General features: G+C 43.8%; 1 protein-coding gene across 1 annotated transcript in view; it reads right to left on the reverse strand.

Annotated features, from left to right (window-relative positions):
* Positions 1-27897, reverse strand: part of SLIT3 (slit guidance ligand 3) — a 594031-nt gene that overhangs the window by 540067 nt on the left and 26067 nt on the right. The window contains exons 2-3 of the mRNA XM_026510940.4: positions 7985-8056; positions 1723-1794 (exon numbers count right to left, since the gene is read on the reverse strand). Coding sequence (XP_026366725.3) covers positions 1723-1794; positions 7985-8056 — 144 coding nt within the window. The remainder of the gene's footprint in view (positions 1-1722; positions 1795-7984; positions 8057-27897) is intronic.

Genomic DNA, 27897 nt, shown 5'->3' on the forward strand with positions numbered 1-27897 from the left:
GATCACACTTCATCTAACGTCCGAAACACAGAAGTAAGAAAGGGCGTGGGCTTTGATGTCAGACAGATGTGGCTTTGAATCTTGGCTCCTCCCTCCTCCCCACCCCTGACAATTCTTTGGCTTCATCTCCCTGGGCCTCTGTTTCTTCATCTGCAAAATGAGGGTAATAACACCTCATAGGAATTTAGTGGGGATAAAAAAAGAGATAGCATATAAAATATCAGCACAGTTCCAAGCATGTCCAAGGTACTCAATTATCAATGAGCTCCCTCCCAACAATCGTGAAACGAACAAATTAGGAGTTTTTTTTTACCCTTCTAATCAGAAGACTAAGCAAGAAGTGGCCTTTTCACAAAGAACTATATATTTAGTCTTCCATAGACATGTTGAATACCTCATACAAAGGAACCAGGTTCAACAAATACTTTCATTTTTTCCTTGGTCTAAATAAGGCGAATTTAAGTTTCAAGAAACTTAAAAATAAAAGTGTAAACAGAGGCAGCATTCATTATTTTTAGAACTTTTTTCCTTTATAGGAAATAAATGTCATGTTTTTAAACCAACAACAGAACATACGCTGACCTTTGACCCAGATGGAGAGCAATAAATGAGATGGTTCACCCAAAGCAGGGGAGTACAAGGTTTTGCTGGGTAATACCCGTGTGGCCCCAGATGCGATGAGTCCAAGGGAAAAGATGGCAGATCACAAAGCTAACATGTTTGTGGCAGGCCCTCCATATGACCCAAGCCCATATCTATAGATGAGATTTGGCAACAGGACAGGTAAAACGAGCAAGATCCTTCTAGGGAGGCTGGGGGAGCAGTGAGCTGTTGCAGCCCTGTGCCCCGACTTCAGGAGAAAGAGGCTGAAATGTCAGGCCAACCAGGATGCAGAGGGAAACAAGGAAGAGAGCCGCCCACTGGCATGACTAAGTGTTCTTGGGGACAAGCCTCACTTGGAGGGCAGGAAGCAAATATCCAGATGTTATGAGCTGCCAGATGTGATTAACTGAGGAAAGGTGAAGCTGCCCACTTAACCATCTGAGCAGCAGCCCCATCCGAGTGACCCAAGAGTTTTCTGCAAAAGCATTAATCATCAAAACAAATGGAGGCTCCATCAATCTCCATCCCCACCCCTCTTCGTCTCTCCCTCTGATAGTCAGAACAGCAACCTATTTTTAAACGCTGGCACCACATTCTTTCGTGGAAACATGCGGGCTTCCTGACACAGGCTGATGCTCAGAGGAGATACAGGAACACTGAAGGGACTGCCCACTCTCCCATCCTTCCTCTCCCGTGAGGGGCAGAGGCGGCACCGGGAGGAGGGGCAGGGGAATAGCGAACATCTAACACTGGCCTCCATGACAGCAAAACCCACTGCTGGCTTCCATCCTCTGCAAAGGGAAGAGGCTTGGGCAAGAACCAGCCCCATGTACAGATATCAATAGCAACAGCTCAAGCATGGGAAGAAGAAAAATAAACCCCAGATGCCAATTCTAGCATCTTTTAAAGAAAAAGAGTTTTAAAAAAATAAAATAAAGAGTTTAAAAGGATCTCAGTGTCTCTTTAACATGTATCTACTGTGCTTTAAATAAAATAGCAAACATTTCATTAAGCATTAGAGACTTTTTTTTGGCAAGGTCGCAATGAAGTCAATTTACCAAAAAAAAAAAAAAAAAAAAAAAAAAGACTTTTCAAGAAAGGAGGTTATATTGTACTTACAATCGCTCCAGCTGCTTCAGATCCTGGAAGGCGCCTCTCTCGATGACGCTGACCTGGTTGTCTTCCAGATGCCTAGAACCACAGAAACAGCAGCGGTCAAGGACAAGGGGCCTCAGGGGTCTTCATGCTAGGCTTCAGGCCCAGCAGGCATGGTCACTCGGCCCCTCCCACAACACTCTGCCCTACCCCCCACTCCCCAGCCGGGATCAGTCTGGTGGGACAAGATAATTCACATGCCAGCTTGGTGTCACGGTAACCAGGGTTTCGCCGCCTGCACACTTCTACCTGACAGATTGGTTTCCATGCCTCTATTTTAAGAATGTTCCCAGCAAATGTCCCCCCAAGCACTGCAGGATGTTGCACAGAAAAGGAAGAGGTAAAAGCTGCTTCTTATAAAAACCACACATATATTCAGCATCTCTTCCCTTGGAGCTCCCTCCTCTAAGGATGTAAAAATACTTCATTAAAAAAGGCCTTCTCTGTGTACTCTGTCTCTGGGTCACCTAGCAGAAAGGGTGACCCTACTGTTGGACAATTGCCTGTGCCAGGAACTCTCCTCGCCCAGGGCCTGGCTGTTCCCAATGTGCGGGTGATGGTCACGAAAGCTAGTCCAGCCACAGACTCTCCTGACCTCCATGTCAGATGATTAAAAACCTAAACACTTTGCTTAAGTGAGGCATGTGGCATATCGTAAGAAGTGAGTATACAATGAAACATTTGTTTCCCTAACTTAAAACACACACACACATACACACACACACAATGGCAGCTTAAATTGGATTAGCTAGGCTAAGGGAAGCAGTGAGGGAAGGGAAGCAGTGAGGTTGCCCAGTTTCCATCCAGGACAAATCCTGCTGGCTGAATGAGACTTAGGGAGATGAAGTTGTGTTTGAAGGATGTGTCTTTGGAAGGTGGAGTTTAGGAAGAGCTGTGGGTACCCCTGGATTAGGCAGGAGGAGAGGTGCTCTGAGCAGCTTTAAGGAAGCTTGGCCTTCATTCAAAATGATTCCATCCATGCTAGCCCACCACCTCCGAGGAATTTTGTAACCCCTGTATTTCTTGGGCTTGTGTTTTGTTTCTTGTGTTTAGTTTCAAGTCCATCTTCCCCACGCCTAAGGACTCATTATCATCCTCTTTGCCCTAACACAGTTGCCTAGCACAGCAGCCACTTAATAAAGGCTTTTGAATAATGAAAAACTAAAGATGCCTTGGGGCATATAACATATTGATTTTCTATCAAGGAAAAGGCTAGTCTAGGACATATGAAGTGTCTGAGTCAGACTACCAGAGTGATAAGGGTATTGTGTTTGGGTTCAGTGACATTTTACGTTTTTTGTGAGTTTTTCGCAAACAATTAAAAATCAATATCATACACACAGACACACACACACACACACATCACAAAAGAAACTCCTTTTGAAAACTTAGCTCCTGTGTTGTGGTGGGAACTGAGTATGTGGTCAGACAGGGCACAAGAGCCCCTCAGTCTGCTTCAGTCCTCATCCACTCCGGTTCATACATTCCTGTCCCTCTGGCCCCTTATAGGCTTCTCGCTTAACAGATATGGACACCATGGAGTAGGGAGGCTAAGAGACTTGCCCAAGAAGAAACTCTTCATATAAAGTCACAGAGCCAACCAGGACAGACTCTCTAACCCCCAGCCTGATGTGCTTGTCAATTCTGGTGTAAAACCCCTGTCCTGCTTTCTTACGAGCTGATGGTGTGACACTGGGCTATCTAGTCAACATCTCAGGGACTCTGTTTCCTCATTTGTAAAATTAAAAACAAACAAACAAACAAACATCTCATAAGTCCTTGTGAGGATAAAAATGGAATAAAGTGTGTAAATGATCTAGTCCAGGATCTGGAGTACAATTAGAGGCTTAATAAATGTTTTTTTCCTTCCCTTGTCTTTCTCTCTATTCTGCCATATGGCAAGAAGGGCCTTGGAATGCCAACGGACTCACACTAGCATATCTCGCTAAATAGGGAACCAGTTCAATATTAGTGACTGGGGATTTGTTTGGGGGGGGGGGTTACTATCAATCAATCCATCACAGTGCTTGTTGTCATAAGTTCCCAATTTTAATAAGGAGCAACACTAGAGTGACTGAGTGTGATATTCTTCTGGGTTTTTGAAAGAGTTTAACTTCAACCTCCTATGATGAATTTTTTAATTCTGTACTAATTAATATAACACTACTAGCTTCTTTCAGAAAGGGGAGTCGAAAAATGCAAATATATCTGTATTAGATATCTACCCCTTCTTTACTTTGCTCAGGCTCAGGGAGGCTAATTTTTATCACTTCAAGAAGTTTCTTTGACTCTGGTTTCCAGTTGAGTCAGCCAATGGAAGATACCAGCAGAAAATAAGAGGGTGGGATGGAGTGATATTCGGGGATGTATTCCTACCTCCTTCCCTGCCAAGTAACTTCAGATTGACTGTGTCCCTCTACCTAAGACCACAGATCCTGTCAGGTAGTTCCTACCTGTGTGGGCTCAGATAACCACTTCCTCCCACTGCTCCTTGAGGCCCAGAGGACTGCTGTGGCTCCTTGCTGCTAGCCCCAGGAAACTGCACCACGTCTTCTTGGTTTCTCTTAACTTTGCCCACATCTTTGTAAATAATTCTTTATTTAGCGCTCCTTATTTGTCCTAAGTGAGTGTCATCTCTTTCCTGCTGGAATCCTGACTGGTAAGGTAGCTAAGGTCCCTTTCTAGATCTACTTCCTGGACCTATCAGTGTCCAGCCTACTACCTGACTTTTAAAGGTACAATAAATAATCAAAACCTGATGAATGAATGAATGAATGAATGAATGAATGAATGAATGAAGCTGTGAACCTTTCATCCAGACTTCTAGGCTGAGATGCAATTCAGGAGCTTGGGCTAATGTCACTGATATCACTCTCATTTTACTGACCAGATGCAGGAGGTCAGGGATCCAGGAAAGGTTGGATGCCCAGAAGGGCTCTCCATGGTTTGAGTCTGTTCTGAGTTAGAGACAAACAGACTGTGTTCATTTTCAGCTCTTTTGGCCTTGTTATTTTTTTAGTTTTAACACTGGATCAGAATCGGAAATCACCCCATGTGATGATGGCTGGGGAGGAGTTTAACTCTTTTATTAACCCCATTTGGGATAAAGCTGGCTCCCATATTGTGGGCATAGCAGAGTTCTTGCAACATATTACTATGAAAGGGAATATAATTGATAACACCAGAAGAGATCTTTTTCCTAATCCCACCCTGTGGCAGAAAGAATTGTTATGGGCAATTCTTATATATTCCCCTTGAAGGTACTTTATTTGGGGAAAATTGCCTTTGGATGAGACCAAAGTTCCCCAATCTCCATTTTATCTGCTTTTGTCCATTCACCTGCACTCTATTAACAGTTCTGCATGGAAATAGGTGGCAAGCTCAAATTATTCAAGACTATTGAGTCTTTTCTGGCTTCACTATAAATTGTAAATAAGAAACATATAGGGAATGTGCCAAGGTGTGATGAAAGCTTTTCAAAAAAGATAGTTGTCTAGGTTACTCAGCTAAAAAGAATAGATTGAGGGAAAATATGGTTTAAATGTCTGGGTATTTTACTGGTGTGAGAAAGCATTTCAGCTATCCCACCTAGCAGATTCTTTCACAGTAATAAAGGGCCTCTTGAATGGGATTGTCTTTGAGTTGAAACACAGTATATTAACAGAGTCTATAAAGTGGGGGAAAGGCGAGTGTTTGGTGTTGCTTATCAAAATAAGAAGAATGTGCCAATTAAACGAAAGATAAACTGGAGTCGAAGGAATGTTTTGTAGACCCTCCAGAGGATATTAATACAATCTTTTTTGATTATTTTAAACTTTCTATTTGCAGAGAGCAGATATGGAAATTGGAATTTTTATTAGCTTTTCTGATGTAATGTAAGAAAATCAAAAGGTTTTCTTTTCTGACTTGGTTAGAAAATGAAGCATTAGGTGAAATTTCTGACTTGCATGCAAGGAAATCTCTCACAGATGCAAGGGGGGAAATGGAAACAAAGAGAAAAGTTAAATGTTTGTTCTTTAAGTTGTCAAATGACCTGTAATCAGGAGTTTACCACCTCTATCTCTTTAATAAAAGTGACTCTAAAACTGAGCCATGGAATTCCCTCAACCTATCCCAGTCTCAATTCTGACCCACACACTTCTCATGAGAGCTGCCAGTCATTTGACAGACACGTGACTGCTTACGGCAAAAGACTCGGCAGAGGGTAGAGGGTCCCTCTGCTGCCCCCACTACCTTCCTCCTGAGGATGGTGAGAGGAGTGTGAACACGTCACATCTGGAGAATAGATCAAGGAGAAAACATCTGCTATCTGGAGGCCCAACATTCAGATCCTAGTGTTCCCACACACGGGTGTTCAGGGAAACTCAGGTAAGCCACTTACTTGCACATCAGGGCTGCATTTATAAGATGGGTAGACTATTCCTTCTTGGTTGTCTAAAATTTCTATAATGTAAATGGACAGTAGCTCTGCACAGAGGTTAGAAAGCACACGTTCTGGGTTCTGATTTCTCCTTAGTATTACCTGCCATGTGAAGCTGGGACAACTTAACCAACCATGTCTGTTTCCTTTGCGCATATAGGGATTAATAACCATATAACAGAGAGCTTCGTCTGCGAAAGGTTACCATACATATGTTGGTTATCATCACCATTGTTACCACTATCTACTTCTCAATCACAAAAGCAATGCTATGAAAGTAATACTCCACAAGTTGCAGCGAGAACAAACAGACGTCATGAAAATGATAAAACCATAAAGCATTAAATGCGCAACTGTGAGATATAGGAGGACTTCTGACTATTTGTTATGAGTGGAATTATATTCCCCCTCCAAATTTATGTGTTGATGTCCTAATCCCCAGGCTATCATAGTGTGACCTTATTTGGAGATATGGTCCTCACTGAGATAATTCAGTTAAAATGGGGTCATTAGGGTGTACACTAATCTAATATGACTGGTGTCCTTATAACAAGGGAAAATGTGAACAGAGACATGCATAGAAGGAAGACAATGTGAGAGACTCAGGGAGAAGACAACCATCTAGAAACCAGGGATTCCTGAGGCCACAAGAAGCTAGAAGAGGGGCTAGATCAGATCCTCCCTCTCAGCCCTCAAAAGGAACCAACCCCGTTGACACCCCGATTTTGGATTTCTGGCCTCAGAAACTGTGAGCCAATCATTTTTGTTGTTTAAGCCACCCACTGTGTGGTCCTTTGTTACGGTAGCCCTACCGAACTAGGACTATCATTCCTTAACTTACAGATGAAAAAACTGAGGCCCAAAGAGGTATAGTGATTCACCCAAGATCATGCGGGCAGTTAATTTTGATGCAGGACCAGAACCTGGTACTTTCTGTCCCTACAATAAAATTCTTTGTATTACAATGAGCTGTTAGTAAAAAGAAAGCAGTGGCTTCAGATACCAAGACTTTAGCTGCTGCTTCTAGTAGGGATTTGCCACCCAGGTTTCCATGACACAACAAACACCAAGGCAGCGGCCAGATAGTCTAGATGGTGCTTCAGGTCTGGAGCCACACTTACGGGGCAAAATCAACCTCTGAGTCAAGTAGGAGAGAGGCTCCGATTGCTCCTTGCTCATACCTCTAAATGTCTCATACTTGCCAATGGACAAGCATTTAGGCATATTCTTAATACTCACAGACTTAGGGATGGGTGAAGGTGTTCAATATTTAGCAAGGAAACCTGATATTCCTTGCTCTCTGGTTGCATCAATAGCCATCTCAAATTTTGCTCCTGTCTGTACGGCTGTGGGTGTACATGCAGCAGGGGCTCTAACCCTGTCTGACTCTCTCCCAGCCTTCTCCCTTCTCCAGTAAGCAACAAGATAAATAACATTCATTCTGATTGCTCTTTTAATGCACAGGCTGGAGAAGAAATTATAATCTCTATGGAAGAGTAACATGGTTAGTCAAGCTGACATTGCTGTCATCCTAGAAGCTGGGCATGTTGATTTATTCGTGTAGAGACTTCTGTTTTCCCTGTCACTGGAACTGACTTCTTCCACCGGTCTAGCCCAGCTGGCAGCATGGAGACACAGAATGAGATACTTGTGAAAACCTGGGTACACTAATGAAGGGTTTTCTGTTGCAGAATGGTAAATTCCTGTCACCCAGTGCATAGGGGTGCGATGTCAGGGCAGCAGAACATTTTCACAAGGCTGAAGAGCTGAAAATGAAAATGCGTCAAAGAGCCATGTGTTACTTACAAGACTCGGAGGTTCTTGAGTCCAGTGAAGTCCATCTTGGTGATCCTGGTAATATTATTTCTGTCCAGGTCACTGGAATAGAGAGCACATTTGGGTCAGATTTTTTTGCAGGTTACACTTATGATCTATTCAACTCAAATTGGCTTGAAGGAATGTTACTTGTCAAGCAGAAGGTAATTCCAGTGATTAATGTCATCCCCTGAGCATGCCCAACCAACCTTAAGGATACTGTATGGAATAAGCTACCCATTATGTATACACTAGAGCCCTGCTATATTTAGCTGCCTGGCTTCTGTTGCCCCTTCTTTGGGTAACAACTTTTTCTTTGGAAGTCCCCTCCCTCAACTCTCAGATCATGTCACATAAGTGGGCTGACCCCTCTTCCCAGGTCCAGACCTAATCCAGGCTAGGCTTATAAGCATCTTGCCTCCCTCTGACCACAGTATTTGTTTCAGGAAAGTACACATGACTCAAATTCCCAATAGTTCTCTCCCCACTGGGTTTCCAACCTGTTCAGCACTGCCAGAAAGCATCTTGCCACCATGAAGAGAGAGTTTTCCAGAGTCGAAGAGAGACTGACTCCTGGTGCTATCCTACGGGTATGTGGGTCTACCCACGCCTGAAGCCAGGTACTTCTGCATTTTGAAATTCCATGAGCCAATCTATCCCATCTCCCTTATATTCTGTCTTAAAACAGTTTGAGTTGAATTTTCTATCACTCGAAACCAAAAGAATCTTGACTGACTTTAGTACCTACCTAGGTATTTGTTTATTTTCCAGCTAGTCTGCAAACTCCCTGAGGGCAAAGGTAATATCTCATTTAATTTCCATAGCCCAATATAGAGAGTATGTGCCTAGCACATAGCAGAGGGACCTTTGCTCATCTCAGACATTAGGTAAAGACAGTTACGTGGATTGCTCCTGCCTCAGCTAGTAGGTTTACATCACTATAAATGGTCCCAAAGAGAAGAATTTGCTATGGAAGAATTGAAAGCATTATGGTGGTATTTGTGTTGGGGAGAAGGGGCACCATGGGTGTCAGAAAACCAGGGTTAGAAAAAACCAAAGTCAGGAATGAACCTATGAATAACGGTATATATATTCTGTGTCCACTAACATTATCTAAGACTAGATGCAAAAAAAAATAAAAATAAAAAAAAAATAAGACCATGAATAATATGTTAGAATTCCCAATAATGGATGCTGACTAATTCCTATCTACCATACCTTCTTGAGAAATTTTCAGAGTTTTGGCCACCTTGGAGTTTCAACAAGTTACTTGTAAACTGGCTTTGCTCTTTTCCTGAACATTCAGGAACTAATGAGGCCATTTTCCCCATGACAGATCCTCATCCCCAACCTACTTCTTAGGTTTTCCTAGCCAGGGCCTACAGTTGCCATCCTGCAGTCATGCCTCAGAGGGGTTTGTGAGCTCTACAGCGTATCAAAGGGACAGGGAAACAGTCTTCAGATTCCAGCACTTTTTATGAGGAGGGGTTATTCTCCTGATATTGAAAATAATACCAAAATAAAAATCAAGTGAGTCCTTGGGTAACCTTACCTGGGAACCACCTCCCTTCCTCACCCAGTTTTCTACTACCCAAAATAGCAATCAAGTGTTTCTTAACTAGCCTGTGAGGGAGAGAGGCAGGATATAGACTTCTCAGACTAAGTTGAGTGCTGGTAAAGGAAGAGCACAAATTACACAGAGAAATAAAGAAAGGTTGCCTGAGTGAGGATCAGACAGCGGCACACAGATAGGAATGTGTGCACACTCATACTCATCCCGAGTATTCTTCTCAACTCCTGTCTCAATTGGAACTGATGTTTGGGGACAGTGAAAACTGCAGATATGACAATGCAACTAAGGGTTTAATTACCAGGACACAGCATGATATCTCAGCAGTTTGTGCTGGTGGCTGTGGCACCAATATTTTCAATTAATATTTATTATGTGAAGCGGCATAAAGTGTGCTGCTGAAACACTGGGGACTAGGGGCTGGGGACAGGTTGTGGGGTTGCCCTGGTACACAGTCTCTGTTTAGGAGGCAGAGCTTCAGAGGCAAGCAGCCCTGAGTTTGAATCCCTGCCCTGCCACCTCCTGAGTGACCTATGGGCTGTTCACTTCATCTTCTCCATCCACAAACTGGGGGTGATTACCTCAACCTCACGGGTTTTTATGAAGGTCAAAGGAAATGACACATACACAGAGCTTGCCTGGCCCTTGTTAGAGACTCAATCATGGCAGCTATTGTTACTATCATTAGTTGAACTACACCCTTCTAACCTGCACCCCCCGCTTCCACCCTGAAATTTCAATGCATCAAGAGCAGCTGCCTGCACCATCCCAAACTCTGTGCCTACAGATGAATCCTGGGATCTCCAGGAGACGATCTTCCTATAGATGTAAGAGGGGTACATTTTGTGACTAAGAAGTAGTAAGATGGCACCACAAGCAGCCCCCTCATGCTGCCCCTCCCTCTCACATTTCTAAGACACCTATTTCCAAATCTTCTGCTGCCCTGTCAGCACACACACTGCCCGACTGCCAGGAAGGAGGTCAGGGAGCACGCTCCTGGGCTTTGAGGTGAGACAGGTCATGGTTCAAATCTCCTCCCCACTCCCTACTCCCAGCTGTGTGAGTTTCAGTATTTTACTTAACTTCTCTGAGCCTCCATGCTTTATGTAAGCCTCTCCTACTTGCAACCTTGGATGGGGAGAGGCGCAGAACCTTGACTGCAAGCAGGCTTGGCTGAAAATGGGAATTAATTAAATAGACAGTAAGAAGAGGCTGCACTACCTCATGCTCCCGTTGCTCTCCCAGCCCCCACTGTTCCAGTCCAGGCTACTCTGGAACTTCAGACCGATTTCTTAGCCTTTAGCTTTGGTCTTTGATGGAATCAGAATCAGTATATCTGAGCCTCGTGTGAGTTCTAACCATCTGCAAGCATGATCACTAGATGGGAAGCCAGTGCAATTCTAGTGGTGGGACAGGGAAGCAGGGTGGCATTAAAACACGTCTGCAAGTTGTTTCTTTGACAAGCCTGCCCTCGAGAGGTGGAGACTATGTCCCTTTCCCTTGAAAGTGAGCAGGCCTCATGACTGCTTAGACAAGCCTGGGGCAGGAATGATGTTGTGGAATTTCTGAGGCTGGATTAGAAAAGGCAGCAAGCAACTGCCAGAAGGCCTAGAGTTACCACTGGTAAGACCATGTGAGAGGACAGAGAGAGACAGAGACAGGGAGAGACAGAGAGGTGCTGGAGGAGCCCGTGTGGTTTCACACTGGCTGTTTGATTTTTTCCAGCCTAGAGGTCAGGTATGTAAGTACAAACACCTTTGAGATTCCAGCTCCAGCTACCATCTGGCTATGACTTATGAGAAACGCTGAGCCAGATCACCCAGCTGAACTACTCTTGAATTCCTGCCCACAGAAGCTGTAAGGGAGAATACTAAAAGGAGCACTGTGTCTTAAGCCGTTAAGTTTTGGAGTGATTCGCCTGGCAACAAAAGAGAGATGGAAGAGAAAGGAAGAGAAAGACACTTTTTGAATGTTAAATTTACCATTAACAATGGAACTCCCTTCACATGACTCTCAATGGTGTGTCCCTTCTGTGCTTGCCTGTCACCCTTGAAATCCTCAGTCCTGTCATTATGGTCAAAGATGGCTCACAGGGGCCAAAAACACCCTGTCATTCTAGGAATAAAAAAGAACTGCCCTTCTCTCAGGTTCTTAGGGGTAAAGACTGCATAATTAGGGTTGCCTATCTCTCCAAATGAGCCTTAGGACACCATGAGAATCACCCTGGTGTTATATTAGTAATCACAGTAGTGGGTACCATTCATTGAACATTGTGGCAGAGACTGGCAAGTTGTCCCCCAAATCATTTTTCCTCTGGTGTACACAGATAGCATACATTTCTCAGTCTCCCTGGCAGGGAGGTGAAACCATGTGACTGAGTTCTCAATATTACATGGGCAGAGGTTATATATGCTGCCTTCAGGCTTGACCAATAACACTTCCTGCCCAATCCTCCATGCTCTTTTTCTTCACCCTGCTTGGGCTGAATTCAGTAAATCCAGTGGAGGACTCTAAGAATGGCAGACAGAAAGACCCTGGGTCCTTGATTAACTGCATGGAATACAGACCTCCCCTCCCCTGTCTCTCCATTTACCTATATAAAACTCGGACACATTAAAGAAATAATTCTTAAAGCTACTGAAATTTTGGGCATATTTGTTATAGCAGTCTACACTGACAAATGCAATGTCTTTGAGTCAGGATCTTTTCATCTTTTTTTTTTTTTTCTTTCTCTTTGCAACAGTTCTGAAGAGTAGGTGTAATTATCTTCCTTAAACAGATAAAAATACTGAAGATAAGCTTTAATAAGAGCTGATGTTTGCTGGGCCCAAACTATACACCAGCCATTGTACTAAAAACTGTACGTTCATTTTCTCTTATCCAGACAGCAATCATACATGGTAGGTACTATTATTATCCCATTCTTCACATGAGGAAGCTGACGCATAATTTCCCCCACCCCAATCCAGTTTAGATTTTACTAATAAAGCAACTTGCCATGAAGTCATATAACCAGTAAGTGGCAATGGCTGGGATGTGAACTTGGGATCTCTGAATGCAGAGGACATGTTTTTTTATCACATCATGCTCCCCATCTTTAGCTAGACTCTAAGCATTTTCTACTATATCAGGTTAACTGCTGACTGAAAGAAAAATGAATGGATAAATGAATAAATAAATAGAACAGAACAGTACAGAATAGAATTTCCCATCCCATCTTGAAGAAAGCAAAGGGCACTCCTGGTGACTTCATTGCTTCCCATTCCAGCCAAGATGGCCCATTTCCTTTTTTGTCTCCCAGTGAGGTCTGGGCCAGTGGGGGTACTGAGACCCTCTGCAAGCTAGATGGGGTGAGGGTGCTTTCCTGCTGTTTTTATCCATGTCTGGTTTCTGCCATGTTGCTCATCATCTACCATATTGCCTATATAAACAGGCATCGCCAGGGTAATCTCCTGCATTATTTTTCCCCATCCCAATCAGTGAATCAACAACCAGTGCTGTGAGTCGCAGCTTTGTGGTATTTTCACATCTGTTTGACACCTTGGATGGGGTGGGGAGGATGAGGAATTCAGAACAACATTGGAAAAATGAAACAAAAATGTTCTGGGGCAGGCCACTGTCCCTAACTTGGCACACGTATATTCACATTCTTCTTTTGATTCATTCTGTGGCATTCCAGCAAAATGTTCTTTTTGCTGTGGCACATCTGGGAAGAGAGAGCAGTAAAAACAGTGTAGTGTGGAGAAAAGGGCTTCAATACCAAACCCAGAAGATATAGATTTGAGTCCCCTCTTCCTTCTTAGCTGGGTGACTCTGGGAATGTCACTTAAACTTGTTTAACCCCAGTTGTTCGTATTATTGTTGAGACTTTTATAAAATATGACCAAGAACACCAGCGCTACAGGATTACCATGAGGCTCGATAGATAAACTATGTGAGGAAGTACATTCTAAACAGCAGTCAGAGTCGTTAATTTTTCACTCACAGACAACAACTTGCAGGGAGAGGATGCAGAGGTGGAAGTTAGGACTGGTGTCAAAAAAAAAAGATGTTTCTTGGGGTGCCTGGGTGGCTCAGTCATTAGGCGTCTGCCTTCGGCTCGGGGCGTGATCCCGGAGTCCTGGGATCGAGCCCCACATCAGGCTCTTCCACTGGGAGCCTGCTTCTTCCTCTCCCACTCCCCTGCTTGTGTTCCCTCTCTCTCTGGCTGTCTCTCTCTCTGTCAAATGAATAAAGAAAATCTTTAAAAAAAAAAAAAAAAGATGTTTCTCTATGATGGTGCAACCTACAAAGTTAGAGAATACACCATCAGTTCGGATCAGACTTTAAGACCACCTGCCCCCATACAGCACGTGTATACAGAGTGATGCCTTCTGGGTTTCAGGAAAGAAGATATCTCAGTATAAGGTAAACTTGGAAGGGCTGCCTTACAATGAAGTAATTCCCTATTACAGGGGTATATAAGCCCAGATTAGTAGTTAACTCATGCCAGACAGGATGTACTAGTGATGGGTAGGAAGCTGGATGACATGACCGATAAAGTCCTGATAATTTTAAGATCTATAATTCTTGTATTTTGGGGGCCCAGAACCAAGTGGGCTTAAAAATATGGCCCAGTCTTTGCCCTCAGTTTGCAGTCTATTTGAGGAGATGGACTGTTTTACGAGCTACTTAGAGAACAATGTAAGAATATACAAAATTAGATGTTAAGAATGTGATCTTGAGTCCATGGAGCATTAGCAATCAGACAGCAGGGGCCATGATGGGGATCACAGAGAAGTGAAGAGTCTGAGGACAAGGACAGCAAGCTTCTGAGCAAGGATGGTGTGATGCATTCACGTTCAAAATCTCAAAGCCTAATCTGGGGGACTCTGCTTAGGAAAGTGGTAAGAGGGGCCAGAATTAAGATGTCTTGTGGTCCAGCCTGACCCCTTGTTTACCACTAGCAAAGAAGAAGTTCCAATCAAATCAGAGTAATTTAGTGAAGGAGCTTTGGTCTCCATTTCAGTTATTCACTCTCTACCCAGGGCAGGCTAACCTGAATGGACCACATCACAAGGCTGGCTGCTGTGCCCTTCTGTTTTACTTTGAGTTAAGCAGGAGATGGGGGAAGAAAACAAAGTGAGGAGAGTGTATTTATTCTCCCGGTTCCCTCCCTGAGAGGTCACTCAGGTTAGCTAGTATCTCTGCCAAAGGTCACGACTCCTCTTCATGGTGGACCACTTCCTGGTTCCAGAACAGTTGTCTTCTCTAATCTCTTCTGGCTCAGAGGTAGTAACAGCTCTAGCTTCTAGTCCTGGTTCCCTGAACCACACCTAACTACTGAAATAGTCCCTTTGTAAATCAATCTTCTTTATATAATCCTAATTTGAGTTTTCCCACCTATTTCATTTTCTGACTGATATATCATTCATTCAATAAATTGTTTTAACCACTAAGTTTCAGGTACTTTATTAAATGCTAGGACACAGGTGTAAACAAGACTGGCATGGTCTCTGACACTGAGCAAGTATAGTGGGGAAGAAATAAATAAAGGGTCAACTCCCATAGACTGTGCTAAACAGTCTACACTAAGTGTTATTGAACTTTTTCTGTAAAGAACCGAATAGTAAATAATTTAGGTTTTGCTAGCCATATTTTTCATCACAGCTATTCAACTCAGCTATGTAGCACAGACAGTACACAAACTAACAGGTATGGCTGTGCTCCAATAAAACTTTATTTGCAAAACAGGCTGAAGGCCAGATTGGGTCAGGGAGCTACAGTTTACAGACTCCTGTTCTATACTGTGCTAGAGCTATAAACAAAAGCTTACAGGAGGGTATACCAAGTTTTAAGGATCAGGAGAAGCTTCCAGAAAAAGGTAATGTTTTAATTGAGGCTTCAAGAATGAGTTGGCCATAGCTAGGCTGGTTGGCATGGAAATATGTGAGAGAGAGGAAAAGGATTCTAGGTCAAAGAAGCAGCATGTATAAAATCCCAGAGTCATTGCTTTAGGATAACTGCAAGATTTGTTTGGCTGTTAAAGCATGTTACAGGGGAAAGCAGGACATTCCTTCTTTCTATCTTTCCTCCTTTCCTCCCTCTTTCTCTTGCTCTCTTCATCCTTCCTTTATTCCTACAATAGGCCTTTATTATACACCTACTCTGGACCTGGTACTGTGTTTATGGCTAGGGATAGCATTTTGAACAACAACAGCAAAAATTATTCCTTTCAAGGAACTTTTATTCCTTGGTGAGTGTGGCAGACAAACTCTAGGGTGGCTTACATGATCCCCATCTCCTGGTATTAGCACCCTTGAGTAATCTCTTCTCCTTGAGCAAAGGAGGACCTACTGACTTCCTTCTCATTGTTATAATATGGCAAGGTGACAGGATGGCACTTCTGTGATTATATTATATACAACTATAATGCCCATCCTGCTAGGACACTCTTTCCCTTGTTACTTATGATGAGGAAGTAATCATATTAGGGAGGCACACATGGCAAGGAACTGAGGACAGCCCCCACAAACAACCAATGAGGAACTGAAGATAACCACCAGGAGTCTGAAGTCTTCAATCTATTAGACTGCAATTCTGCCAATAACCTCAAGAGCTTGGAAGTGGATCCATCCCAGTTGAGCCTTCAGATGAGACCACATTCTCCCCCTAAAAGCTGTGTGAAACCTTGAAGCAGAGGCCACTATCTAACTGTAAGGTAATAAATGGGAGTTGTTTTAAGCCAAGTTTATGGTAAGACTGTTACACAGCAATGGAAAACTAACACAGGGGGACAGAGGCAACCACAAATTAACAAAAGAACTACAGATTACAAAGAAATAACTAGAAAATCATTTCAGGGTGAGGTGAAGGGAATGAAAGTGGGCACGGGAGGAAGTGGGAGCATTAGGAAGGGTGGTCAGGAGAGACCTTGGGTCTGAGACTTGAAGGGAAAGAAAGAACCAGATGAGAGGTTGAAGGGAGACATTTCCAAGTACAGGAACAGAATCACAAAGGCTCTAAAGAGAGAAAGCATTTGGAGGGTCTAAGCAACAGAAAGTTCAGGTGATTGGAGCAGAGTAAAACCAAATAGGATCACAGGCAGGTGGCACCCAGACTCTGGGGCATCCAGGGGGCAGCTTTCATGCCTTCAGCACTAGGAACCACAGAAGAGGTCAAGCAGGGAAGTAACTGACTTAACAGCCCTCAACCTATTTCCCCTGACATCAAACCTGTCCCTTACAACCAGATTCATTCCCCTGACATCAAACCTGTCCCCTACAACCAGATTCATTTCCCCCAAATGCCAGTGTCTTTCACAGTGCAATAGCACTGCATCCAGGTGGGTCTCATGACTGTTCTTAGCCTGCCTCATTTAATTCTTTCTTCTTTCAGTCCAAAGACCTTTACTGAGCACCTTCCAGATTTGTGACTCTGTGAGACACTCCATTGACACTTATGTTCCTGTTACTTGCTGGCCTCTGAAGCCTTCAACATCCTTTCTCCATCTAAGTCCTACCACTACATTGTGGGGTGAATTGTGTCTCCCCAAAAGATATGCTGAAGTCCTAACTGCTGGTACCTGTAAAAGTGACCTTCTCTGGAAATAGGGTCTTTGCAGATGGAATTAGTTTCAAATGAGGCCATTAGTGTGGCCTTAATCCAATATGACTAGAATCCTCATAAGACAATGAGACAGAGACACAGGGAGAATGCCAGGGGACACCAGAAGCAGACACTGGAGTGAGGGAACTACAAATCAATGAATGCCACGGATCACCAGCCACTACCAGAAGATAGGAAGAGGCGAGGAAAGATTCCCCCCCACAACCCACTACAGATTTCAGAGTGAGCATGGCCATACTGACTCCTTGATTTCAGACTTCTAGCCCCAAGAAGTGTAACAGAATGCATCTCTGTTGATTTAAGCCACCCAGTTTGTGGTACTTTGTTTCGGCTACCTCGTGAAACATAAGACCTCTCTTCAGGCTTTGTGAAACACCGCCCCCCCCCCCCCCCCGCCCGCCCAGTCTCCTCTCTGCAGCTTTCCCAGCCTCTCCATCCTGCACTGATCTCTCCCTTCTCTGAACTTCTGAACTTCTGCATCATTTAGCCTCTGCACAATCCATTTTGGCCTTTCATCACATTTCCTTCCACCTCGTGTGTGCTGCCTGTTTCCTGTGTGTTTGCCTCGTCTCCCAGAGGAGTGTGAAGCTCCGTGGGAGCCAAAACCACAGATCATACTCCCCTCACTTCCTCCCAGACACCTTGGATGAAGTGAGGTCCCTTGGAGACACTCAGAGAAATGTACACTAGTATTCTCTGGATTCTGGGGCAACGAGTTTTGTTGTTTTTTCTTAAATGTTTTACATTTTGCTTCTTAGGACTATCAATGTTTTCCACAATAAATATATATTACTCACGTACTCTTCCCTCTCCCTGCCAAAATGTTCAAAGAAGTGGCCCAGTTGAAATAGGACTCTTCTCATGGCTAAAGTGACCAGCAGAGCCAAAGCCATTTAAGACCTGGAAATCTGGCCAAAAGAAGATGTTCTTTGATGGGCCCAAGGGCAGTTCTTAGAAGCTGCTCAGATGGCCCTACCCATACGGTTGCCTTCCTTTCTTTGCTTTCTCTCCCCAGCCATCCATTCATCTTCCCTGATGGAAGAGAGAAAGCAGTATGTGTTCAAGAATCATCAAATCACCATCCCACTAGGTCACACGCAGCCACATTTCACTATGGATCCCCTCAAAGAGCTTCCATCTCATGTCTTACTGCACAACAGAGACATTACTGAATTATTCTCTGACTTTTTCACTTCATCCTCATCAGTTACATAACCACATACAAGTTTAAAAACACATACACGCATTCGGGAGAGAAATGACTGAATTTGATTTAAAAAACTGGCTTCACACTACCTCAGTTGTTTGGGAACTAAGCCTCCCTGGGCTAAATTTCTGGCTTGGCAACACTCTCGCATATATAATTTTACACCTGCAAAAGTTTGCAGCCAGTGCTTTGCAGACAGCTACCTGCAGGGAGGAGAACAGCCAGACAGAGGGGCAACCTGAATGGTTGGATGTGGGGGTGGTGAGGGCTCTGCAAGGAGGAGGGGTGAGCATGGGTCTCCACTCTTCCTCTCCCTGCAGCAGGAGGGCTCCCCACTGGCCCCTGTCTTGCTCTGTTCAGTTTCATGCTCCAGCATGAAGGGCATACAGGGGACATATCTAGCTCTTTGCTGGAGGCAGTAGAGTAGAACTTGCAAACTCATAGCCCATGGGCCAATTCTGGCCTGCAGACATGGTTTGTCTGGTCCTCAGTATGATTTTAGCATTTATAAACTAATTGCCAATTTGGGAGCATTTCACATACAAATCTAGAATTCTAGATTGTCTCTAAAAAATCAGATGATCTGACCCTCTGGGCTTTCATGGCCACTGGAAACTGAAGCTAAGAGGTAACTGCCCATTTTGGACAAGATACGGACTTTGCTATTCATTAGTCCCATTCATCTGCTTCCCTGACTTATGCCGCCTGCTTGGCCCTTACAAGCACTGTTTGAGATCTCTGCTCCAGAGCATAATGCTTAAGAAAGCAGGTGCTATAATCAGACAGGCTGGGCTCAAATTTTATGACAGTAGTAATGGTTTTAGGCAAATTCCTTAACTCATCCCTAAGAGTCTGTTTTCTCACCTGTAAAATGGGTATAATAACAGCACCTACTTCCTAGGATGTTATGAGGGGTAAATGAGATGATAAAGTAATTTAGCACAGGGCTGGTCATGTAGTAAATACTCAATAGGTAATCATTACCATCAATTTGTTGATTATTATTCATAAAAATGTGAGCACAGAAAGATGCAGAATAGGTTAGGGACCTCAGTGCTTAACAAATGTGAAGGGGCATGGAGTCTAATCCACAGCTCTTTCTCCCAGATCCTCCTAGTCCCACTCAAGCACGTCCTTCAATCTCTTCCTTCATGACACCCCCCACCCCAGACTATTCTAGCCCTGAGTTTCAGGGAAAAAAATAAATAAATAAATGAAAAATAAATCATTCCCAAATTCTTCCTATGATGATTTAAGGCAACTTATTTCTTTCTGAACAATAACCTCCAGGTAACAACTATTAATCCAAAAGAGTTCAGTCTATATGTCCACTTTATCATGCCCAGAAATCTCAAACCCTTCCAAATTCTTCCTAGAAGGTCCATTCTTAAAACCCTTCTCCACTCTATATACAAGAGCACTTAAAAAAAAAAATGGCTCCACAAATCCCTGGGAATTAGGAGACCAAAATCTCAAAAGATCGGGGTCAGCCTTTGAAAATGGGTCAAGAAATATTGGGCACATGAAATGGCAGGAACAATGCTATGAGTTCACAAAACCATTTCATTTTCCTCTTAGGTAAGCAGCAAGATTAAATTTCCTGGCACCATGTGACTGATTTCTGGTTAAAGAAATGTAGATGGAAGTGGTATAAGCCATTTCCAGGCAAGCCCATAAAACATCCTTCACATTACACTCTCTTTCCTTGTCTTCCTTGACACGTGTAGACCATGTGTCAAAAATGGTGTTCTATGATAGAAGGAACCTAGGTTCCTGAGAGACCATATGGAGCATAGCCCACTACCCAGACCAACTGCACTGGACTCTGGTATAAGGAAGTAATACAATGTTGTTGTTTTGCCACGGCTACATCTGGATTTATTTGTTTCTGCTGCATAGCCTTATCTGTGCTGACTGATACACGTGACAGTTTGGCAGAGTGGGAAAGAAAGGCCTAGAAGCTAAACATCCAGGATTTTTCTCTATGATCTGTTTCTAACCCATAGCATGATCTTGGATAAGCTATCCACCCCCAATCTTTAAAAGGAAAATAAACTGATTGATTCCCCCAGGGTCAGAATCTCACTGATCCTGAACTCTTACCCATGAAAATTCTCACAGGCTTTGAACTCCATTAGTACACTACCTTAAATTATGTTTTTAAGAAGGCCACCTAAGTTCTCGTCAACAGAGGTAGAAAAGCTGCAGCCAGCCCACATTATAGTCTAAATAAATATCTGTGGAGTGAGTAATTATTATGCAAAAGTCAACGTGTGTTGGGTGTTTACCATGTGCCAAGCACTATTCTAAGTACTTCACATTCAGCGCCTCTTGTAATCCTTACAACCAGCCTGCAAGGTTGATGCTATTATTAGTCCCATGTTATGAATGAACAAATGGAGGCACAGGGAGATTAGGACCCTTATCTATGATCACAAGTTGATAAGTACACCAAGGGCATTTGTATCTAGACAGTCAGATGTCAGAGCCTGAGAACTTAGCAATCAACTTGCAAGAAATAAATAGAGTCCTGAAGGGTGAAAGGCAAGCTAAAATGATCTGATTAGAGAATTTCCTTAACATACCCCAAATTTTAGCTAAACCAATAAACTCCAACTTCTTGGGAGTTGAGGCCATATCTTACTTATGTTTGAATCCCCAGGGTCCAACACAATGTCTGGCACATAAAAAGCACAAATAAACATTTGTTGAATGACTGAATGTTCTGAACCTAGTTCTTTATCAACACTTCTGAGTTACATTTGCCTTTCATTGACAATGCCTTGAGATCCAAAGTCAATGTTAGTGTTTCATTTGTACCAATAAATCTGAGCACCAGTTGGAACTAGAGTGATCATATAATTTCTCATCCAAACTTGAGTGTTTCTGTGAGTCAAAGGCGATGCCATTAATGATTACATCAGGAAAAGAGGCAGAAGTTGGGACTGTTCTGAGCAAATCAGCACAAATGGTCATCCTAGCTAGAGCCACAATAACCTACAACAGAGGTGAGTGACAAAGGGAGTACTCACAAGGGGCCCTGACTGTCCACAATGCCTTTGTTCTTAAGGAATGCCCCTTGTTGTCCACTTAAAAGTCTATACTATTTGCAGGACATGTGGTTAAATGTCATTCTCTGAATGGTGCACATCTCCAAACCTGACAGCCATAGACCACACTCACTATTAACTTTTAATATAGGTGCAGCAATCACTTTAAGAAAACAGGAAGGAGCAGCCCAAGGAATGCAATGATTGCTGCAGGAATATAAACATGGATCGCACTGGAACAGACGACGACATACTTTGTATAAACACTAATAAAGTGAGTTCAGGCTGAGCTGTGACTTTAAAGGAAATTCTTCCCCATAAACATGTCCTGCCATGCCCTAATAACTCTTTAATTTGATGCACATTTGGGAAGGATGATGCGAAGTAATCATAGAATAATGTTAAGGTCTGTTGCGAAGGAGGAGGGGGTGGAATGTGATGCAACTTGGAGCTAACACCATCCACCAGAGAGTTGGCTCCATTGCTCATTTCACACATGGAGGGAATTTGCTGAGTGACATGCAGGAAATCAGAGACAGGTCTTTGCAGGTTCAGTACAAGAAAATTCTGGGTGTCATCTGATGGTACCATAGAAGACTCCCGGCCAGTCCACTTCTGGCCTGCTTTCTCTTGCTGGAGACAGCAAAAGTGGCTTTCATTTGTATGTAGGCTCTCTACTTCCTAGAGCGAGGCTCTTCAAATCTCAACCAGACTATACGCTCCTTGAGAGCAGAGAACACTTCGTACATATCTGGACATCACCCATGGGGCTGATGTGGCCCTGTACTCCTGCAAGGAGGCAGAATGGCACAGAGTTGATGACAATCAGACCAGGGGCTGCAGCCTTAGGGCTCATAACACAGTTCCATAAATAATTGTATAGTTGGGGCAAGCCACTCTGCTCATCTGCAGAGGGGGTTAATAGTACCTACTGAACCTCAGTGGGCTTTGGAGATGATAAAATATTCAAGAGAAGGGCTTTGTGAATTAAAAGAGAGCTGTACAAATGTAGGAAATTGTAACTTCTGGAAAGCATAATACTAATTAATAATAATAATAGTTTGACATGTACTGAGTTCTCACTATGTGCCAGACACTGTTCAACTCCTTTAAGTGCTCACAGCAATTCTAAGAGGTAGGTACTATTATTATCCCCATTTTACAGAAAACTGAGCTCCCTAGAGGTTAAATAACTTTCCCCAGTTCACACATCTAAGTATTATCCACAAGGTAGTGATTCTGGAGGGCAGGCTGGATTGTCAGGGCTCCTTGCTCTCTGCTCCTCTATGTCTCAGGGAATTGAAGGACTTAAAAGAATTGAATCTGTCTACTTAATCATGAACAACCAGAGGGCAAGTGTTGTGTGAGACTTCCATCCACATGTCCAAGATCCAGCAAAGAAGGGGAAAATTCAAGTTTTTGGATCAAATGATTATAGCTCCTCCCTTACCCAGACACTCTTACTTCTATACCAACTCTTGGAGTCCATGCCCAACAACATCATAATGCTTCTCTCCCTTCAGCAAGGCAATAGGCCTCAGCCTTGTGCCCTGGCTGCCTCTAAGTGTGGCACAAAGAGCTCATCTATCCGGGCAGGTCCCCCACATCCACCAGGCTCATTTCAAGCACCACGCCTTTGCTCAGGCAAGTCTCCCATTAGTAATGCCCTCTCCCATGGACCAAAATGAATATAGCTAGCAGGAAACTTGGCTGAGGAATAGGTACCTTTTTCAATAGTGTGCTGAAGAAGAAGAGCTGGAAAGAAAGAGGATGTCTTTATAGTAAGCCATTGAGACAGCGATGGACCCACCAACCCCATTCAGGCAGGAGCCACTCTCCCCCATCTGGCACTGACAGAATGCCTAGGGACAAGAACTAGGTTGGGAGAGAGAAGGGCTCATCTGATTCTCCAACCAGTCCTGCATGTCCAGACCCAAAGAGGCAAATATCCCTTTCATCATTCATGAAACCATATCTTGCTTATTATGACAATTTAAAAAACTTCTCTGATTATTCCTTTGAGAATCCAATTTGTTTCCTTTGTAAAGAGGAAACAATTCTCTTCTCAGTTTGGGAGGTGGGGACATTCCATTTATCTTCAGGGGGAAATCTGTTTCCTATTACGAATCACGTTCTGTAGGTCTATTTGCAAAGAATAAATCTCTACACTTCATGTAAAAAAAAAAATTCTCTTTTCACTCTTCTACAAAAATCCCTGAAGGGAGGCTCCTGCCCTCTTCTAGCAATTGTGACAAGAACTGAATTTCCAACTCCTCCTTTGAGAAAAGGAAACTTTGTACTCATTCTCTGAAAATCAGCAGTATCCCAGAATCATCTAGTATACCTGAGAGAGAGCCTACCATGCAGTAATTCATTCAATCAGCATTTACGGACGCAGACTGAGGGTCAAAATCAAGAGATCCTGGGAAGGCATGGATTTAAAATAAATACCTAACCCTCCAAATCCCTGTGCTCTAAAACAGAGGTCAGTAAGCTATGGCCTACAGGCCAAATCGAGCCCACTGCCTGTTTCTGTATGGCCCATGAGCTAGGAATGGTTTTTATATTTTTAAATGGTTGAAAAATCAAAAGAAGAATAATATTTATGACACATAAAAATATATGAAATTCAAATTTCAGTATCCATAAATACAGTTTTTCTGGAACACAGCCACACTCATCCATTTATAGATTGTCTATGGCTGCTTTCGTGCTACACGGGCAAAGTTGAGTAGTTGCTATTGAGACTGTATGGTCCCCAGGGCCTAAATATGTACTATGTGGTCCTTTACAGAGAATGTTTGCTGACCCCTGATCTAGGAGCTTACATAACCCAGTAAGGTTCGAAAATAAGGAAATGTCAGTGTTATAACTGAATGTGTCTCCCCAAAATTCTTATGTTGAAGCCCTAATCCCCAGTGTGATGATATTTGGAGGTGATGCCTTGGAAGGTAATTATGTTTAGATGTGATCATGTGGGTAGCACCCCATGATGAGATGAGTGCCCTGTAAGAAGAGGAAGAGACATCAGAGCACTCTCTTCCTCATGTGAGGACACAGAGAGAAGGCACCCACTGCAAGCTGGGAAGACAGCTTCCATTAGAACTCAACCATGTTGACACCTTGACCTCAGATTTCCAGCTTCCACGACTATAAGAAATAAATGTCTATTGTTTAAGCCGCCCAGCCTATGGTATTTTGTTATAGCGTCCCAAGCTGACTAAGACAGGCAGCACTATAATAACAAGAAGAATAAAAACCACAATATTAACATGGAGGGTGATACATACTGGTTAAGTGTGGGCACGAGGGTTGGACTGAAGGTTAATCTACATGTGGCTTACTTAGCATCACGATACAGTAAGTTATTTAAATTCTCTGTGTCTCCACTTCCTTATCTGTAAAGTGGAGATAATCACAGTGTCTTCCTCCGTGGGTTGGGTTGAGAATTAATCTAGTTTATGAATATCAAGAGGACAGGGTAATGTCTAGCCCATAAATACTTCACATCTCCTTGCTCTTATTATCACCAGTACTGGTGCTTCCAGAACTCCAGGGGACGTGTTCAAGAGTATACAGTGAGAATGGCACCCCTGAAGCATATAATATGCATAGTGACCCAGGAGTTCAGCAGCATGGTGGCTCTGATCATAGCTAATATTACAGTGATGCCTGTACAGAGTTGTGAGGAAAGAGGGGGAGAAGATACACCACTCCAGACAGAGTAAGTAGTTGCCATGTATTTTTATTGCCATGTCATTCACTCTTCCATTATGAAAAGAGATTCAAAAAGACAATACTAAATGAGCTGTGGGGGACTCCAGCCGAGACCCCCAACCTCTATGTCTGTCTTTCTATCAGCCCATAGCCCCCGCTCAGTCATCCCAGGGTGGGTCTCCTATGCCCATTCCTGCGATTACACCTTGCTCCTGGTACCCCTCCCCCCCAACTCTCAGGCTGTGGGCTATTTTAAGCCCAAATTAAAGACTCCTCTTTCCTGAATGGTTACAATTTCACTCTGTGGTTTGTTCACGCTGACGTGGCTTGGGGCCATGATGTTGGATGTGTGGGGCACTGCAAAGGGGAAATTGTTTTAGGGAGGCAAGGGGCTTTGCAGAAACCGTTTCCCTGCAACACACTCACTGTGGAAAATACAAGCACATGGATGAACAAATAAAAAGAAAACAGCAGTGGGAGTGTCCCATATATCTGTAGAATAATGCTAAAAATAGCATCACGTCAGAAGCAAGTAAGCCCTGGAAGCTATGTAGTGCTTCAAACCCCAGAGAAAGGGACTTGCCACTCCAAGTCCGTAAGCCCAAGTCTGTGTTTCTTCATAAACCTCTTGAAGGAAGGACTTTGTGGCTCTGATATAGGCTTCTGATCTATAGAAACCTTGCCATTGACCCTAACATTGCAGGGTAGAGGTCAGGAAACTGAGGCCACAAGCAAAGTCTCCAGGACTTCCCCCTGGGAGATCTGAATCCACAGTCCAGTGATGGGCAAGTGAGCACAGTGCTGATGAAAGCAGGAAGGTAAGAAGAGGAAGCCCAGAAGGAAACTGGGTGGGAATAGGGCAAAAGTCCACCAAGCTCTCCTAAGTCTAAGCTGGAGGCAACATGGACATGAGTGCTCAGGATCCCATTCTGTTCCTTCCTCTGTCCCTTGCTTCTCATGTTCCTAAAGGGACAGAAAAGGAGAGATAAGCCTTCAAATCATGCTTGGAGGACAGAGTCACTACAATTTCTTCCCTATCACATTTGCAGCCTGCTCGGATACCTCCACACTGACGCACCACACCAGGTAAATTCCCAATTTGGCCAGTTGCATTCCGGAAGCTTTCTCAGATGCTCAGTCAAGGTGGGCTCCTAAGTAGCAACTGCAGATGGACCTTGGCTCCAGAAGAGAATACCTCCAGGATCATGAGTTCATTCTGGAATTTGGGTTTCTGGACCCTCATATAGACACGAGAGAGCCTGCAGTCCTTTAGCTGAGTGCTTGTCCACCCTATGTGGTTAGACGTGGGAGTCACACGGGCTCCCAACCCATGAATCCCACTATACAGACCCTATTTTGTTTGCTTGACAAAGAGGGTTTTTAAATAGTGATTTTTTGCTGGGCATGTGGTCCCCAGTTCACTGATGGCCCCCATCAGCCCCCATCACTCCCTATATCTTTAGGGGCAGCCCAATTCACCCATTTATATTACCTCTCAGGCTCAGGTAGGTGACTGAATGTGATCCTAGACTTTATCATTACTATATGCTTTCCCACTAGGATAACCAAGTCTTCTGAACCAGTTCTTGCTCCAGTGGCTAGCACAGTGCCTTGCCCAGTGCAACTTCTCAAACAACAGCGGGAGATCTGAATGTACTAATGTGATCGTGTCTCTCACATACAGTTCCTGAGACCACATAAGGAGAAAGAAGAGAAGGGACAGGAATAAAGAATTACTCACCCAACCATCTCTCCGGGATACTTGATGCTACAGGTCCACTGAACCACACCCCAAATGCCCAGGACAAACTGGTGGAGATGGCTGTAGGGGAGCCAAATCTTGGCTCCAATAAAATTGAGAACAGCTGGCACTTCTGAATACTCTGGTCCCTGGGGGCCTGGGCTGAGTGCACACTGGTAACCACCAGCCCTTTCCCCTTTTTCTTCTTGTCATGCTTAATTACACCAGGATTGTGCTGAGTCAAGCAACCTGCTAGGGTGGGGGCCCAGGCATGACCTTTCCCATTGCTCTCAGCCAGTTCGTGGGCCTCAAGTAGCCGTGTGCATTTCCAGCGAGAAACCCAAGAATAAACGCAGCCCTGATGTGCACGATGCCAAATACTAAGCCCCACACCTCAGCCCCTGGGAGGACGGCCCCTTCTGAACCGAGGGTGAACAAAAGGGCCTTGCAAAAGCCACACCACCTGCACTCAGCCTTGAAACAGAGCCTCCTCAGCCGTGGAATGTTGCAACCAGCGGTCAGCTGAAGGCAGCCATAGGAGACAGAGGCAGGCCTGCTCAAAGCTCTCAAGTACCCACTGGCTTTGCCAAGTTTTTACTAAGACTTGACTTCTAATTCTGCACCCTTATGCTCACTCTGTGCCACTCGAGGAGTGCAGAGCTCTGCACTTCTCTACACATGTGTGCACCCATATTCACATACATGCATAGCCCTCTACAAATGCTCAAGAGAAATTTATGCAGCCAAATGCTCTAGCTCAGGGTTCCTAGTCTTGGCTACACATTAGAATCATCCAGGGAGCTATAAAAAACTTGCTTCCCAGACCAACTGAGAACAATGAAATTAGAATTTCTAGGGGTAGATATCAGGCATCAATATTATTTTAAAGCCCCCAACGTGATTCCAATGTGTAGCTAGGATTAAGGATCATTGCTACAGGTGAATTGAAAACCCTAGAAAATTCCATCCATCAAACTATGCCTTGAGGGTGAGCTCCCAAACTGGAACTGG

Source organism: Ursus arctos, unplaced genomic scaffold (assembly GCF_023065955.2).
Source record: "Ursus arctos isolate Adak ecotype North America unplaced genomic scaffold, UrsArc2.0 scaffold_15, whole genome shotgun sequence".
NCBI classification, from domain to species: Eukaryota; Metazoa; Chordata; class Mammalia; order Carnivora; family Ursidae; genus Ursus; species Ursus arctos.